Source organism: Falco biarmicus, chromosome Z, assembly GCF_023638135.1.
Source record: "Falco biarmicus isolate bFalBia1 chromosome Z, bFalBia1.pri, whole genome shotgun sequence".
Lineage (NCBI taxonomy): Eukaryota > Metazoa > Chordata > Aves > Falconiformes > Falconidae > Falco > Falco biarmicus.
In genome coordinates this window covers 27,954,374-27,968,001 of record NC_079311.1, presented here as the reverse complement: position 1 = coordinate 27,968,001, position 13,628 = coordinate 27,954,374, and the positions used below count along the sequence as shown (strand labels likewise).

The window sequence follows — 13,628 nt, the reverse complement described above, 5'->3', positions numbered from 1 at the left end:
AGATTATAGTTACTGAACTCTGTATTTGAGGCAATACTATACGTAGCTTGACACAAACAGTCAGAAATTACATCTGCATTGAGTTGGTGTGCTTTTGTTTCTGGATTACCAATTGAATTTACAGCTGCTTTCCTTCTGACTCATCACACTTTGTTTCAAAAATTCTCATGAGCCCTGCTTTCCAAACATTCAATGCAAGAACAGTAGTGGGTAGTCTTGATGGAAGAGCTACTGTTCTCGTTTTTATTTTGCATATACAGTGAAGGCTTTCCTTTTTTATTACTTGTAAAGGTACAACTGTGATTTCCTGATTCGTATTTTCAAATACAGAAGTGTTTGTTGGGACACACAAAGCTGGAGAATACTCAGATGCCGTGGTGATGAGCATTATATGAAACTAGTGAAATTGCATTAGCAACTTTATCACTCACTTGCATAATCTATGTACTGATTTATACATTTTGTAAAAAATAAGTGATATTCTACTTTGTGAGCATACTGAAAGTAAGTTCTAGTATCAATGGTGATAAAACCCAAACTGAATATTATTCCTTAGTAATGAAATGTGGTGTGATAAAAATAGCTAACATTTGCTAGATTGATACTTTTTAATATGCAAAGTCTCCCTGTTTTGTCCAGCTCTAGTCATTATCCTTTCTTCTGTTGAAATGCACTTTTTTTTCAGTTTGGAAACTAGCCACTGATGGGAGGAAAATCTCTCCCAAGTTACCACTTGTCAGCAGATCATCTGGTCTATTTCTTACCTGAAGCATATACTGTTAGAGGGTGTTTTATTCAGGATTTTCTGTTTACTTGCTTTGGAGTTACATCCATCTTCTAACTATAGCTATTTTTGGTATAAACATAAGAAAAGGAAACTTCCTTGAAAAGGAGCCAAGATTAAACTCCCAGATCATCCACTAAAGTTGAGTAACTGTTCAGACAATGGTATTCTAAATGAAAATGTCAAACCTATTTAGTGGTACTGATACAGCACATTAACAAATGAATTAACTGTGTTTACTGTCCTTCTAGGATACCCGATATTAAGCAGAACCACTGTCTGTATTGGTATCTCAAGTTCACCTGTTGACTTTATGACAAGGATTTCTGGCTGTTTTATTATTAATGGCTAAAATAATTGCTTTTGCACAAATCTTCCATTTTTCTAATTTATGTCAAAGTACAAATTTATTTGAAGCAAACCAACTTCTGCTGCTGCTGTAAAAATGTAAAAAAATAGTTCATAAAGGTTTGCAATTTCTAGTGCCAAAGAAGCAGATAGTTTTTCATGCACCAGAGTTTTGCTCTATATTTGGATTTTGCTACAAATGCATTACTTGATATTCAGCTTCATGCAAATTTGAGTAATGTTTCCATAACATGTAAGTTTTACTGCAAACAGTAAGATTAAAACTTATTTTGTCTTCTGGTATTTTTTTATACCACAGAAGAACTTTATTAGTATGGAATAATATCACATGGGCTCAGTTGCTAATGATTAAACTGTTTCATGATTCCTACAGATAAACACAAGGACTGCTCTGGTGTAACTTTACATCTGACACATCAGAAGTAAGTTATCATTTAAAATACTTACTATGATTTTTTTATCAAAACAGAAGGAATGGAAACCTCTCCTTTAGATTCCTTTGAAAACGTGAAATAAAAATAACACATGCTACACAATATTAAGAATTTTGAAGCTTTGTGTCATCTGTTGGCAAAAACTTCATGGAACAGTGCTATCAGTGCTGCGTTAATCCACTTTAAAAGCTTAATATTTAGAAATCTGGGACAAGGACAGCAATTATGTAGATGATCATTTTGTCCTATTTCACATACTTGGCAGAAGATGCTTTAAAAATCATAGCTCTAACAAAAAAAATGGAGAGAAAGGGAAGTGCTGTGTAACAGCTTCTTTGTCAGTAGACCAGTTTCAGACGTAATCCAACACTTAGAAATTAGTGGTGTTGAATGGTATTGTATATCATGTCACCTGCAGTCTGGTTTTACTAAGGACTTGTTTAGCACAGCTTGGGTTTTGAATTGCAGGCAACCTTTGATTGCTGGAATGTATCTTATGATGTCTGTGAACACTGTAATACCACCAGGCGAAAAAGGTGAGTTGTAATTCTACGAAGTGATTATATAATTTAAAGTATCTGATTTATTCTACCAGTATTGAGGAAGAAAATGTAGCAGAGACTTGCTGAGTAATAGATGGAGAATCATGAAAAAATGTTGTAAGTTTAAAATTCTATCATATTTCCTGGTGACTGCATTCGCAAAAGCGATCAATGTTGTACAAAAAAGTAATTATCTGTGTAATATTGAAGTTTCTAGGATTCTTGAGAGTATTTCTTCAATTTATTTTCTTCTTAATATTTTACCAAAAAAAACCCTACCTATTTTCTTATTCTCTCCTTCCCCCCAAAAAACCCAATTATTTTATTTTTATTCTTCTTCATCTACATTTGTCATTCATGCAATTTTTGATTTACTAAGAATTCAGTTTTAATAAATGCATTTCTACCAGTGAGGATGTGCTCTTTAAAAATTTTATTCGTTCCTACCCAGTTGGTTAAAAGGTCAAAATGCTGAAAAAACATGGTTAAACGAAATTTCTACTCCAAACAGTAGGATTCTATTCAGAATTCTGCTCAGTGGATTTTATCTGAAATTCAGCTTCAATAGTCCCAATATAATTTCTTCAAGTTAGCGTGGAATGTTCCGTTTTAAGGAAGTTGAACACTGGCTTTACATTTCCCTATGCTATACTAGAATTCTAAGTCAGGTATCCACGAACACCATTTGTCCCATTACAGTTAGCTGCCTGAGTGGGGTGAGGTGGTCAAATGCTCAGCTGTCTCCAGCTGTTTGGTGAATACAGCAAGTTGAAGTCTTTTTTTTTTTTTTTTTGTCAAACAAATACCACCATCCCCAAATTTACTTTTTCACCTTTCACTGGAGGGATGAGGGAAACGTGAATAAAACAAGTTCTGTGCCTGCTGGTAGCTGCCTTCTTAGGTTCAATCAGATTTTCAGTTCTTAAGTAAAGCGTGAAGTTTGTTGTAATAGGAAAGATGCAGCCAATCCCCAGATAACTTCCTGGAGAGGCATTGGCAGAGGTGTTTCTCTGTAGGCTCTTCACCACTCTTGCTGCACCTAACACAAGTACTGGCCTGCAGACATGATCTGTACAGCACTTCTCTGCCAAAGTCTGCACCAAACCCTAAATCTCTAAGACTGGGCCTAGAACTGTGAGATCTTAAAATCAAGCCTTCTTTATAAATTGTATCAGTTTAGAATTGTATCATTTTTTTTTCTCCCAAGTAGACTATTTACCATAGCTATATGTGTCTCTCATCAAAGTCTGTAAGCAGATGTATTACTTTACTTCATTAAATAGCAGTATTATACACTGGAAAAAAATACTAAGTTTCAGCCCCGTTTTATATTTGCATCATCAGAGAAAGTAATTTTCAAGTGATTTTTACTGTATTTTATTAGTTTTTCTTTACGTATGTCTTGATATAGACACTGCAGAAATGTGAGATTTTATCCAGTACCTTTGGAAATTGTTGATGTAGGCATACCTTTTGTAAACCATACTGATGAAGTACAGTGGGTGTAACTTTTGTCTGTTAGATAAATAATGTGGTTTTCTTTGTTTATTGCCATCATATTTTAACAGTGGTTGATGCAGACATTGCCTGCCATTACAAAAGGTTTCCAATGCACCTTTTTGCCTACAGAGTTCATACACACAGACTAGGTAAGAGTTTTATTTCAACATAGGAATATCAAATACTTAACAGAAAACTGTTGACACTACAGCGTATTTTTTTAGAGGTATATCTCATGTTCACATACATATTGGTATGTTATAGGTAAAGTAGTGAGTGGATACAGAGTGAGAAATGGTCAATGGACATTGATTGGTAGACAGAGTCCACAACTACCACAGGTTGGTTGGTTTTTTAATTCTAACTGTAAATTTTAATTATTTTTATTTAAATTTGAGAAGCTGAACTGGCAGTCACGTACCCACAGATTTACATCATGTGTTTTCCACCAGTACATGTTGTGGTACTGGAGGTGAATACTGTGAAGTATAATCATGATCACATTATGATTGTAATGTAATCATTATAATCATGATTACATTATGATGCAAAAACAGTTCTGAAATTACTTTTCAGATGTGTAGCACTTTTCATTTTCATGTGTATGTATATTGATGTAAATGATACGAGACTCTTTCACCGATAATGTTGAATCATCCTCTCTTTCAGGCATTCTATCCAGTAGAACGTCCTGTAGATATCAGCTATGATGATATCCTAGCAGCTAGATGTGTGTTCAGTGGTGAAGGCAGAACTACAGAGACACATATAGGGTAAATTTTCTCTATTTGCTCCCTTTCCTAACCACTTTTTCCCAAGGTATTGGTTATGTGTAGAAATGTATTCTCCAAGATAATTCTAACAAACAGATCCTGCCAGAACGGTCTCTTTGTCTGTCTAGTCTGCTAAAGATTTAACTCTACACAATGTTCATTGCCTTTACTTATGTGAATAATCACTTGGATGAAGTGTTCAGAATATTTCTCAGGTGAAGCTGTGCTGCCAGACAGTCAGATATTGGGCTGTTCTGCGCATAGAGGAGGATTCAGAATATCAATTCTAAATAATGAGGTTTTTTGAAGAAGTTGAAGTTATTGACTGTTTAAAACAAAATAATAAAGCTTCACAATTATTCATTATTCCAGAAAGAAAATTTATGACAGCTTATAAAATTTTGATAAATTTTGACCCATCGTAAAATCTAACCTTAAAAACTTGGAATAATATACCAGTTACCTTTTTTTCCAATGTAAAAATATACAGTTTTTTATAAAAAACAATAAAAAGATAAATGACTATTAATGATAAATGGGAAAATCTGAACTGTGTTTGTTAGTGGTCCTATTCAGCCAGAGATGACAGACAGAGCTTTATAAGGTCAAGTTGACAAATATAACTAAAAATAGATGCGGTATTAATATTCTCTTAACTGGCTCCAGTTCTTTGAACTGTAATTTACTGCATATGTAGAGCTATGAAGATTCCTGCAGAAATCTTGTCATTCTGGATGTGTCTTCTGCAGCACCCCAAGGGGTGAATTTTTTAGTGCACTGAGCACTCTTAAGATTGCATCTGAGTAGAAGGTTAAGGATTCGGCACAAATTTATCACATTTCTGTGAGTAGTTAAGCTGCTGATTAGTAGCAGCTGAAACAAAATTAATTATTTGGGAAGAGGTTTTTACAAAGGTTGGAACACTAGCAAAATTATATCCAAAACCTTAATTTAATTGTAGATCTTTTTTTCGCAAGTTCTGAAAGTTTCTGCCACATTACCATAACTTTCCCCAAAGTAATTCCTGTTTGTTGAATAATCCTTACAGTTTAAGAAACAGTCCTAGGACAGTTATGGTCTTTTCTTTCAATGTACTGGTGTGCTTTCAATGGGGAAGTAATAGGAACAGAAATTAAAGAAAGAAGCAGACCTTCACATTTTCATTACATAATTTCTACCTATGGATTTTGAGAAACAGCACATAAGCATTTTAAGAAAATAATTAAACTTTTTCACAAAAACTGATGCATAATATGGAAGTATATATTACTGAAAAATAATGATCACCGTGATAAATGAATGGATGAAAAGGAATGTGTTCACAACAATGCTGGGTATATGGAAAGATATGCAGCTAAAATAAGTAAAGTGAAAGTTGTTTAGATCTTGTAATTGTTATCCTGATGTTGCAGTTGTCTTGCTCCCATTAAGAATGACTCGATTCAAAGGAAATATTTAAAAAAAAACACTTTTGAGTTCCAAATATAAACACTGAAAAAATGGGAAATGCAAACATGAAAGGAAAACCGTGAAATAATACAAATCCAAAAAGCATCAAGTCAAGTCTGCACGTTCACTTTCCCAGTCCCTGTATTTAGTTTTCTGCCTGTGTTTTTGCTTTTTCTTAAACTATCTAAAAAAAATCACCATCTTAAATTCCATATGTGATTTATCTTTTATATAGAAAGCAGGGCTAAAACAAACTCAGAGTTCATGTTGTCCATTTGCCTTTTCAAAGCTGATCGGTTAATCTTAACCATACATAATATGTGCTAATGTGGTTAAAACATGACATATTCCCAATATTGTCCATTCCTGACTGTGCAGTAATTTCTGCACTAGTCAACTGGTCCTTTTCATGTGAGTGAGGTGGTGTTTTTGGCCAAGTCTGTTACTTAGTGTCAGACTTGGAGACGGAGGACAGATATTCTTGTGTTGTATTTATACCTTCCTTAGGGTGCTGTTTGGTTTCTTTATAGACATTTGTTCTTGGTTTTTTAATGCATTTCTTTAGTTACTCCTAACTGCTTTTCATTATCTTACTTGATCTCATGACCCTCATGGTTCACAGTAACCTTTTTCATCCTGCTTCCTCTCCTAGTCTGAGAAATTAAATTAGGTATTGAGGCATGCCTTTTAAATTTGTAGAGACTGGCAGAAGTGAAACCTGATTTTGCTTGTGCAATTGACTATGTACAAGTTCAGGGTAATTACAGGACCACAGACTTCATGTCTCTGGTGTAAAGAGGTAAGGCAGGAGACATCTCTTCAAAAGTTTCATAAATCATCCATTTCAGTTAGCTGGATTTCTCCTTAAGCTCAAACTTATGCAAATTAAAGGGTTGAAGTACGCTTTGTCAAATAAGGACATCAACTATTCTTTATTTATAAAGCAAGTTTTCTTCTTTTTGCTGCAGACTGATAAGTACTCCATGCAAGCAGCTACTGCAGTTTTATAACAGATAATGATGTTTCAGAATAAACATTAGAGTTGATATAGTGTCAGGTAGTATATAGCTTACCAGTCTGAGAGATATGAAAAAACTGGAGCCCATTCAGTGTGAAGATCATATCCTTGTAAAGGAAAGTGGCATTGGTCATGGTGGCTGCTTGTTTTTCCAGTTGCAATGTAACATATTGTTAAAAACTCTTCACAGACAGAAAAAAGTGCAACCTGTATCTTTCCGTTTCAGAATATGTTTAGCAGTTATTAGATCATTCAAGAGAAGGTTTATGTGACTGTAGCAAAATGTTCCCATTCAGTATTTGAGATTCTTTAACTGCATTATCTTGCTTTTTGGTGCTAAATCCTCCCATTTCATTATGCTTCACTGTGTACTGTTAATATACTAAGATCTAGATGTGGTTCTAGATATCTGTGGCAGTAGTGTGAAGGTGGTTAGCAGAAATTTTTGTATTTTATTTCTTTTTAACTTGTGCATCAGCATTGCCACTCATTAAACTCATTCACAAAACAGGGTTTCTCAGGAGTTCAGATATCTAGGAAAAGGATTCTGGGGTTTCTGTGATTTTACTAGAACTGTTGACAAAGTATTTTTCTTCTTTTTTCAAACTGTAAATATTTTAAATTATCAACTTCGAAATGTTTAGACATAGTAATTTATCAGATGAACCAGAGTTCATGTGTGTTCCACATCCCCTTCTCTACTGGGGTTTTAAAGAGGAGGCAATTACAGTGACAAATACTGGGAGTCCAACAGTGAAGTTAATGTTTTCTAAAAGCTTAAGCAGAGCTTGCCAAGTCAGAGTCTGATTCTTGTGGTCTCCAAGGGATGCTAAATTTTCAATGCATGGAAAAATACCAGTTCCCCTTTTGAAACAGTCTCTTCTCCCATGTTCCTCCTGTCTTCCCTCTGGCGGGTGTCTTTTATTGTTGCTATGGTGAATAAATGAATGCAGCAGGATGCTGCTGGAAAAGTCAGCACTGATGTCTTTTGCAAGCCGCTAATAGGCCACCCCCATATCTTTTTATGAGTGCGGGCTCACTGGTTAATTGTGAGAGCTAATTAAAAAATCTTAACATAAAATCCTTTATATTGTGCACCTTTCTTTATAAGTCCTAGCTTCTTTCATTGTCAGGATTGTAGCTGTAAATAAAAGATATCAACCTATATGGCAAAGGAGAAAACCAGAAACAGAGCACAGCTGCAAACAGGCTCTTTATTGTCTGCCTCATAAAGTAATATTTTTCAGAAAAAAATATTACTTGTACCAGCTATTTTTTCTATTGGAAAGAGGATTATGTAGCAGTACAGAAGAACCTCTTCTGTTTCAAATACATGCACAACATTTATCAAAGAACGTAATTTTGCTGGTGTTTTTCCTCTTGCACTCGTGTTTCTTTATAGAAGCTTGTGATAAAGTTATTCTTGAGATGGCAGTGTTACCTTCTCTTTTAAGAGATATTTATGGTGTCTTAATGTGTAATGAAATTAAGTTTTGCTGCATTAGAACTAGTGTGATTGCCCAGTAAATGGTGCACTTGAACATGGTGGAGGGAAAACTGTCATAAAAGATAGCTGCTGAAGTGAAACATAGTCGTTCTTTGCAATTATTTTAAATCATGTTTCCCCACGTTGACAGAGAAGTATACAAATGGTGATGTAATGAATGATGCAGTTCTGTCATATTTCATCAGAACATGTGCATAGTTGATGACACACTGGGTACTGTGAGGAATATACTGGGGAGATGAGAAGGAAAAGCAGTTTAAGTAGTTGATGCAATTTTCTGTAGAATCAAAACCAAATTGTTAGGCATTTCCCTGGGGAGTTTATGCAAACTGGTGTTCTTTGGTATAAACTGAAAGAAACTTTTGATGTTGACTGCAACGAAGCTATTTAATGTTTAGTGTGGGACTTCTAAACATTTAATTGCAAATTGTTAATATTCTGTAGAACAAGTTAGATAAATTGAATAACAGCTATATTCAAATTGAATAACAGCTATATTCAGTTCATTTTTTCCTAATTGCTGCATCTTTTCTGTGTGGTGTAGGGGAACAGCCAATGATGAAATGTGTAACTTCTACATTATGTACTATATGGAAGCCAAGCATGCTGTCTCATATATGACCTGCACACAGAATGCAAACCCTGAGATGTTCAGAAATATACCGCAGGAGGCAAATATTCCTATTCCAGTCAAGTCTGATATGTTAAAGATGACGCATGGACATCATGAAGGTGAAAAAAACCTGTAATCCATTTTATTCAAGTCTTTTTGTGCTCACTGATTGTCTGTGTTGCTTTGAAATCTAACTTTTCAGAAAAAGGAAATGCAATTCTGAACAAAATTCAAACCACTAATTATAGAACATCATGAGATCCCACTTTTGTTTTAGGTGGAAATGTCTGCCATAGTCTTCTGTCCATTTCTTCCTATTGTCATCATTCAATTTTCAACTCATTTTTATAGCTACATGAGCTGTGTACCCAAAAAATTGACCTCATTTCTAAGCCAAATTTAAGTACCTTATATTAACAGTTTCTTAATATTTGCTTTATCTTCTGTCTATTTCCTACAAAGTTGAATCATAACATTTCCATAGTTTTCTGGATCCTACTGCCTTGTTATGGAAGGAATTAGATTTTTCTGTTGAACACTAATAGGCATATAAGTTGCAGGAGCAGTATTATCCAGAAGTAATCTGACTGATATGTCTGTGTAGTAAAGTACAAATCTTAATTTTTTTATTCCCTTTGTTTTACTGCTGCAGTGTTTGGTACAACTACTATAGATAGATAAAAATACCAAATGTTCATTTCAGAATATTTTGTTTCTTGAGTAGGAAGATACTCAGTTCCGTTCACATGCAGAGGTTAACATCATATCCTAAATCCATTTTTCAGAAACCAAGGATACTGATAAAAGTTCTTTGCTGCAGCAGGCCAAAAAAGAAGAGGAAGAGATTTTGGGTCAGGGTATGTATTTGTCGTATTTCTATGCTAAGTAAAGGACTCACTAATGCAAAATACCGATAAATTATATCCTGATTGTTAACAAGTTACAAAACTTTTAATCTGTTAATCTTTAATTGATACAATTTGCAATGTACAGCTAATACGATTGAATACTGTATAACAAATAGTAGTAAAAAAATAAGCCTCCCACTGTTCTCTAGCCTTGTAGGTAAAATTTATTAGTGCATTTTAATCTCATTAGTTTTTCCTGTTCTTGGTTTAATTTGCTAAAGGTTGTAATTTATCTCTTAAGTGCAATCCTAAAGAATCAACACAAAGAAATAGTCCTATAGCATGTAACTATTCTGTAGTCTATATGTAACTATCTGCTGTTAGGTCCTGGTGTATTTCTCAGTTTGTATTGTTATGTAGGTATTAGGGAATAATATGTTTTTGTGCTTCAACACTGGTTGTACATGCAGTGGGTTGAGTGCAGCTAGTATTTAGTACTGAATTATTTTTCACTATATTTGTGTATACGTGCATATTTGCATAAGAACTCTTGCAAAAATGTGTGCAATACTTAGTTGCAGGAAAAAATCCCTGACGATTATAAAGCTTCTAGAAATACGCTGAATGTTATTTATGCTTCAGAGATATATTAAAAGAAGACTGTACTTTTAAAGTTCCTGGGGATCATATGCTATTAGATAAACATTGGTTCAGCCTCAAGACTTTTCTTCACACTAAGAAGACCTCATCAGCTACATTTTCATATTGTCTTCATTGAGCAATGTGAGGTTCAAGGACTAAATAAATTAGAAGCAAATTTCCTTTTGTCTTTAATGAGTGCAAAGATGAGGCCAGTGCTTAAAGGTTTTGCTAACATCTCCCAAAGGGGTTAGATTTTCTATATACTCTTCCATTTTGCAGAGTTAACTCAAATAATTAAGTTACAGTTACATAAAAACTAGCTTCTAGAGTGTAAGAGTGTCTTAACTGGAAGCACCTTAAACTACTGGAGACAATATTTACAGTTCCGTATCTGAAACTTAATTTAGTCAAATCAAGATGGATTTTTTTTTTACAAAGAAATACAATTCTAGGTTTTTTAAACCTATTCCAGAGCAGAATGAGCTAGCTGCTTACAAATTTATATCAAGATTTATGCTGACAAGCTGCTTCACCCTTATGTTACTAAGAAGTGCATTAGCATTTGGTTGAAGATCTTATCTGTGTGTTTTATTGAATTTGTTAATGTTTGAAACAAAATGTTGAAAAAAGGTCCTGTTTTAAAAATCTTTTCCACTTGTATTTGAAATGTATTTCAAAGCTACATTTCTGCAATGCAGTCTCATTTGTTGAGACCACTATTTAGCGTACATCCTTATCTAACATGTTTCTATGGAAACACACTGCACAGGTTTGTCCATTTGAAATTAGTTTGGTTCATGATGTGAAATATCAAAACACAGTAGCTGCCATGAGAGAATTTTGTTTCATGTTCTTACTTGTTAGTTTAAGATAAATTCTCCTATCATTTACAGGAAATTAGCTTCAATTTTACACTGATACAGCTCAAACTTCAGTTGAATTATGTACGTGTAAGCAAAAAAGGCAAAAGGAAAAATTGGATCAGGTTTGATTTTATATTTGTCTCCAAAGAGGGCAAGTTGGGTGGCTGTTCTAGGAAGTGGGTTTTTGGTCCTACAAGCACATGAACACCTATTAAGATGCATTGGGAAAGCCACCAGCTGAAGATGATCTGTTAAAATGTGCCTATAAAAACTACTACAGACTGGGAGTCCAGTTTTGTGGGGCAAAGTAGTTTTACGTACATGTGTTGCCAATTTGTCCATCTCCTCCAGTAACTTTAGTGAGTTAGCCAGGATCAGCCAAATTTGAATAAGGGCTTAACTACAGCAAGATGCTACTGTTTGGAGGTAGGGGGCAGTGGACTCCCAAACTGCACCAAACAAATACATACTTTCACTGATGTAAAAGTTACAATGTATTTTTTCCCTTTATGGTCTGGCATGACATACTTTATATGATAAGTTTATCTACAAAACACAGATGCACCAAAACGCAGGGTTTGATTAGTTTTTGTTGCTGCTGAGCTGTTGCTCAGTAAATTCAGCCTTTGATTTGCTCTGAAGATAGTACTTCAACAATTTTTCTATAATTCTGTCTTTTATCTTGAATAGTTTTTTCTCAATGACTCATTATGTTGTGGTAATTTAATTTTCCCCTCCTTATTTTCAAGTAACTGAAGTAAACACAGTTTTTTCTTCTTCTTCTTCTTCACCAAAACTGAAATGATTGTTAAATTGTTATATTATCCCTGAGATATTTACAAATCTGGGTGTGGAGGCACGGTCAGAGTCAAATTCTGGTGTGAGTAGTGTTATATCTAAGCATTTGCCTCAAAGGGGGAAAACAAAGAAACTTGCCACGTGATAGTATCTGCCTGCTAATAATGTGTGTATCACGATTGCCTGGGCATAGATTTAGAAGGTGCAGTTCCTACTACACACAGGCAGTTCATTATATCAGCACCTGAAGGACTTACCATTGCTTTTACATTAAATTTTCAATTTCATCAACTCACTTGTCAGAAGGACATTAATAAACAATGTAAATATATTGAAATAAGTAGTAAACATCACAAAGTGAACATGGTGACAAAGCTAAATCCCTGTAGCGTTAAAATAAAACTGAACTTACCTTAATGAAACTGACCTCATTAGATTGTTTCTGAAACAGCACTGTCACTGTTTGGTGAAGATAAACTGTTCATAGGAAGTTAATTATTGTAGGAAATGCAGTTGATTTAGACATTTGTGCATATTGGAGAATTTCCTCTTCCTACTGAAGCACAAAGTCCCTAGCAAAAATAAAAAATATTTATGTTTATTTTTTGTTCATCAAGAGAAGTTTGATTAAGTTTTATTCAGTAAATACAGTAATGAAAAAAATAGTATCTGTTCATAGCATTCACCATGTCTGCTAGATGTCTCTTCTTTCCTTGTGGAAAAAAGGCCTAAATGTGTCTGATTCTGTTTGTCCAACACTTTCCTGGCTGTAGTCTGTGCTGTAATATAATATAGTTTAAGTTTGTTACGGTATGCAAGTGGTGAAGCAGTCTTTACTATTGAGAAAGTCAGCTGCTGCTGTACCTGAAAGCTGTATAAATACAGCAGCAGTAGTTTCTTAATAACAAGGAAGGAATATACAGGCGATGGTTAATCAGGTATGAAGTATTTAATTTGTTGATGTGTGGCTCGTAATTTGATGTCTCATTTTTTGTGCATTAGATATAATCATAATTTTTATTTTGAAGCAGAAGGAGCAATTTTTTTCCTATTAAAGTCAATATAAGTATGTTTAAATGGTTTAAAAAAGAAGTATTCAAGGCTGGCTTGAACTGAAAATTCACTTGCAGCATATAAACCAAAATTAGATTTGATTTTTTTTTGTTTTAAAAGAGCACGTGTATACACGTGTATACATTCCTTACACATAAACGGGAGAGAAAAGACATGAGATTTTCAATTTACTTCTGGTGTTAATGTTTAAGTAAAAAAAAACCAAACAACAAAAACCACAAACCATATTCCCTAAACTACTGCTTAGGGAATTCAGAAATTAGTACAAAAACAGTAATGCGTTTTTACCTCTGATGACAGAATCTGAAGTGAGAGCCTTTTTGCTTTCAGTATTGGTCAGCTGTACTGCCAGTATTCTCTCATCCCCCGTTATTTCATGGTAATGATGAGCACAAATTATTCCAGGAGCTTGAA

General features: G+C 34.3%; 1 protein-coding gene across 5 annotated transcripts in view; it reads left to right on the top strand.

Annotated features, from left to right (window-relative positions):
- Window positions 1-13,628, top strand: part of PAM (peptidylglycine alpha-amidating monooxygenase) — a 152,559-nt gene that overhangs the window by 106,154 nt on the left and 32,777 nt on the right. For all 5 annotated transcript variants that reach the window (XM_056324481.1, XM_056324482.1, XM_056324480.1 and 2 more), the window contains exons 8-14: window positions 1,527-1,575; window positions 2,056-2,123; window positions 3,698-3,778; window positions 3,894-3,970; window positions 4,299-4,402; window positions 8,921-9,108; window positions 9,775-9,846. In XM_056324481.1, coding sequence (XP_056180456.1) covers window positions 1,527-1,575; window positions 2,056-2,123; window positions 3,698-3,778; window positions 3,894-3,970; window positions 4,299-4,402; window positions 8,921-9,108; window positions 9,775-9,846 — 639 coding nt within the window. The remainder of the gene's footprint in view (window positions 1-1,526; window positions 1,576-2,055; window positions 2,124-3,697; window positions 3,779-3,893; window positions 3,971-4,298; window positions 4,403-8,920; window positions 9,109-9,774; window positions 9,847-13,628) is intronic.